The sequence below is a fragment of the Oculina patagonica genome, unplaced genomic scaffold (genome assembly GCF_052425735.1).
Source record: "Oculina patagonica isolate OP01 unplaced genomic scaffold, crgOcupat unplaced4, whole genome shotgun sequence".
Classification (NCBI taxonomy): Eukaryota; Metazoa; Cnidaria; class Anthozoa; order Scleractinia; family Oculinidae; genus Oculina; species Oculina patagonica.
This window is the reverse complement of record NW_027558254.1, coordinates 155,478-160,208: the sequence shown is the minus strand read 5'-3', so window position 1 is coordinate 160,208 and position 4,731 is coordinate 155,478. Positions and strand designations below refer to the sequence as shown.

The 4,731-nt window shown below is 40.1% G+C and overlaps 1 protein-coding gene across 1 annotated transcript; it reads left to right on the top strand.

The window, feature by feature from the left end:
• The first annotated feature begins 928 nt into the window (after window positions 1-928).
• Window positions 929-1,903, top strand: LOC144640660 (cannabinoid receptor 2-like). The gene has a single exon (XM_078499752.1). The coding sequence runs from the start codon at window positions 929-931 to the stop codon at window positions 1,901-1,903; it is 975 nt and encodes a 324-aa protein (XP_078355878.1).
• The last annotated feature ends 2,828 nt before the right edge of the window (window positions 1,904-4,731 follow it).

The window sequence follows — 4,731 nt, the reverse complement described above, 5'->3', positions numbered from 1 at the left end:
CCACTTTCTTTGCAAAAGACTCGCGGGAAATGTTATTTTAAGTTTGTTCTGTTCAGGATTATGTAAAACGGTCAGATGAAAAGACAAAATTACTTTCAGAATATTGCATTATCGTCAAAAACAAACCGTTGAAATGAACATGACACATTTGCTCCACGCCGCCACGAAATTGACAAATCGTTGAAACAAATCAGGTTTTATTTGAGAAATTGAGAAATATTCGTTTAGCTGCAACTGAGCCTTACGCGTGAAGATATCCGGCGAGGACCTCGAGGAGTTCGTTGGTGTGATTGTGGTAGATTGTAAACCGAATCTTAGCTTAGACGGTAAGGTTTAGACATTTCGACTTTTGTCTCTTTCATATTGAAAATGCGTAATTTTCCTGTAATGAGGTATTTAGGGGTGAGCACAGTGGTGTGATTCCACGTTTGTGAACGGTCGATAAATGCTTAGTATTTTTACATTATCCGAACGCCAAACATCACGAAAATGTCAATTTAACACGATACTATGATAAAATAAGATAGTAACTACGGTAAACGATATTAGTTTTATAATTAGTGCCGAAAATATCGCGAGCGCAGCGTAAAATTGGTTTGTCAAGATATTCCGTCTCGTGAGTGGGTTCAAACATCTTTGAAACTTCCTTGGAAGTCTTCGGGAAACTTCCTTTAACATCGGAATAGTTCGAAAATGATAGGAAACGTTCGTATGACCTTCAAAAAACAATTTGTGAATCTTTGCAAATCTCATCTCGGTCTAGAAACTGTTCGGAAAACAAAACGTTGCTAGAACGGAAAAACGTTGCACCTGCCGAGTATTTTTAGGACAGCCCCTCCCCCCTCCCCCTACGTTCCAAAACGCTCCGCCGCCTCTGCCTACTGTGTTTCTGTAACAAAACTTTTTCATCTCTTTTCACAGCGTGAACATGAGGCCGAATTTGACTACAAATGACACGCAGATTGCTTTTCCAGGCCTGGCAATGGAGCAGGCAAAGCGACCGTGTTTTTCCTCAGGAATCTCACAAACTTTCCAGCTTCACTTCTTTTATTACTCCAACTTTTTTCTCGTACCGGTCACCACTTTGTTAGGTCTGTGGTGTTTCCTGTCAAACGGGTTAGTCCTGATTGCCATTCTCAGGGGTGGCCTTCGAATCAGGCCAGGGTTTCTGTTGCTGTGTAGTTTGACTCTGACTGATGTCGTGTGGGGAGGGCTGGTTACCCCCGTGTATGTTAGATTCAGGGTCAAGGAGTTGCTTTCTGGCAAGGCGTGCACCAATCCTGGCGATTTGGATTCGCCTCTTATGGCTACATTTTTCTTTTTATGCTTTTATTCTACGCTGGGTAATCTTGGAGTGATAAGCGTGGATCGCTACTTAGCAGTCGCTAAACCAATGTGGTACAAAACGACCGTCACGATACAGCATGCTATTTTTGCTTGCAGCGGAGTGTGGCTGGCATCAATTTCAATGGTGATTTCATGGCAAGTGGAAGTGTTTCCTCACAAAGCGAGCGAGATCTTTCGAACGTGTTTCGTTATCCTCTTCTCTTGTCTGGTTGTAGGTGTTCAGATATTAACTCTTGTGACCCTTCGTAAGCATAACAATGCAGTCGCACAGGTAATGGAGGAAACCGCTCGGGTAAATCCTGTTACCGCTAATAATGCAATCGAGCGCCAGCTAGCAGCGACAACTCGCCATGTTGTCTGTTTACTGGTTTTGTTGATAATTCCCACGGCGTTTCTGGTGGGTTTATCACAGATTCTAAGGGTGAAAATCTATTCATTTGTAAGGCCCTTATTCTATCCTACCACCACTCTTTGCTCTGGTATAAACCCCGTGTTGTATTACAGAGGAAATGTCCAGATTAAAGATGGAATCACTGAACTTGTCAAATGGCAGTAAATGCGAGATGTCGAGTGATGGCAGTTATCCTTATTTTAGTTCTCGTTCAAGTAGATACTACATGGCAGCTGATCATGACTAAACTTTGTGTCCCTGAGTTACGCTGAAATCGAACCTATTAAAGACTACCTTATTAAAGGAAATTGCTAAAGTCGGGTTAATTTTTGCTAACGTTTTATTTTCGCGCCGTTAACTACGTGACGTGTAGCGTTTACACATGTGTTTACTAATTTCCATTATTTCGGCCCCAATTTCTCAATACAGTCAAGACGTTCTTGTCTCCTAGGAAAGGGCATTATTTCATCAGGGTGGAAGTATTGGTATCACTGAAACTGTGATGAACGCTCGAGGTGGTTAGATTTCTTCTCTAACCCCTAAGTTTAGGATAATTCGCTTAGTGATGAAATAAACTTATCAGTTCCTGTTGTCGTAACAAGCGTTTTCTTTGTATACGTCGTGTTACTTTCCTTCACTTTAAAATTTTACCCTCTCTTTCGCGTTGATTTTCTTGATTTAGTTGGAAAGTAATTTTTCCTTCAAATTCCAGTTAAAGTCGCATTAATTTCAAATGCCTTAACTAACACATACGTTAAAGAGACACTGTCACCAGTTTCACTTCATAAATCAAGAGCCTAAAGACATATGGAAACTAAGAATAGTGATCCAGTTTTGTTAAAAATCACCATGTGAGTGCACTTAAGCGATAAACGAGTGAGTATTTTGTGATGTCTTCAGGTATTGGATCTCAATTTGAAAAAGTCAGGCTGATTTTTTCAAGTTTTGTCCTTTTGGAGTGGAAGAACACCTAAAAATTAACAACAACAATTTACTTTATTATCTCCATGTTGATGTACTAGGTGCATTTCATTACGAGAAGACCTATTGGCCAATAGGCCATTTCCGATATATTAAAATTCTAACTTGGCTCCGAGGTTTGGGGGAATAAAACAAAAGATATCACGTCGAGGTTCAGGAATGAATAAATCATTTCTTTTGTTTTGTTTTACTCCCCTAGCCTCGCAGCCACGTTAGAATATTAATATATCGGAATTGGCCTATTTTAGTACGTTTTGCCGAAAAGCATTAAAATCCCCGTGACAGTGTAATACAAGGAGGCAAGCGTGGCCGAGTGGCTTAGGGCGCTGGTGTTGTAATCCGGAGATCCCCGGTTCAAGACCTGCCCCTGCCACTAGCTGGACTTGTTTCTCGGTTGTCCCGAGTTCAAATCCTCGACCACGCTTTGTATATAGCTGTTGTGGTTCAATTTTATCCTTGGTTCAAATTTTATTTTCCTTTGTTTTTGGGTATGGTAATGTGTGATAATGAGTTAAAAACAAAGGAAAATAAAATTTGAACCAAGGAAAAAATTGAACCACAACATAGCCAACTGGTCTGCCTCCTGCCAGTTGGGATCTTTAACCTTGTTATGTTCATTTATAAATTATTAGTTTCCTCTGTTTCAGTGGCATGCCTGTAAACTAGCTATCTCGTTGAGATGTGAAGCTAAGTGCATGACCACTATAAACATATATATATATATAGTGTCTCTTTAATTTCCTATAATAAGGTAGGATGTTTTTTCAGCTTTCTTTTTGCATACTTTGAAACTTAATTCATAACTGCAAAGTGAGTTTTGAATATTGTAAAATTAATATATAAAATAAACTAAAAGGAGTAATTCATCTTATTAACAAAACATGTCTTCCATATCACTTCATTTATGTATTGTAGTTTCTAACTTTCTTCAAAATATTGGCATACAAAAAAACTCACACGTGCAGCCTCGTATGCATAAAATCTAACAGAACGACGAACAGTATACGAATTAGCAAGAAGACAAAAAGTTACGATTTTATTATAACACACTATTTAAAGTCCTCATTGACTGTGAAGTTGGTTAATGTCAGGTTAAATAATTATTAGGTTGTGTCTTACATGCCTTAAATGATCTAATAAACGCCTCCCCTGAAGTGTAAAGTTTGTACAGTGTATTAGACGCCCCCCTGTAATAAACGCCTCGTATCCTATAGACGCCCCCTCCAAAATTCACCTAGCCTGCGTAGCAGGCGTCTGTGTAGTTTTCAGCGCGCGCGCCTTTCGCGTTTCTCCCATACGCGCGCTACAAAACCTACTCATCTTCATTATTTATTACCGAGCAGGCTAAAATTCACCACAAAAACCAGGAAAATGCTCCATGGAGTAAAATCACGCAATTTATTTATTTTTCTGCTTGACGCAGACATCGAAGAGGCCAAAAACGCCACCATGGGTGACCCAGATGACTAAGAAAAACGTCGATATCCTAGAATTTAGGACTGGAAAGAATCTAGGACTAAATGTCCCCGGAGCCCATCATTTCTCGAGCCAAGGCTCCGCCGGCTAAGAGAACCGAAAAGGGCTGGAACGAGAATGAAACGAGAATGGTGTTACCCTGGAGGGGAAAAGAAGGAAAGAAAAGGAAACGAAACGAAAAGCAAGGCAAGTGAAAGGAAGGAAAAGAAAGAAAATGAAAAGAGAAGGAAAACGGGGGAGAGGAAAGAAAAGAAAAGGAAAAAGAAAGCATGCAGTCGTCGTTTTGTTTTGCCAGAAAGCGTCACAGTCCCAGCAACTGGCTTTGTAGCCAACCTTCGATTTTTGTGGGCGATTGAAACGATCTTTGCCAAGGAAAAAGGACTTAATCCGGCAAGTGTTCTGAAAAATCAACCAAAGGTTCACAAAACCATAAAATTTATTAACACAAGATTAACGACGGCGCTTAGAAGCTTCGGTTTGGAAACCTAGATAAGGTAACACAAGGATTACATCTTTCTTGGGAACCGTGGTAACAG

Coding starts and splice junctions, on each gene's coding strand:
- LOC144640660 (XM_078499752.1), top strand. CDS start 929: ATGAGGCCGAATTTGACTACAAATGACACGCAGATTGCTTTTCCAGGC.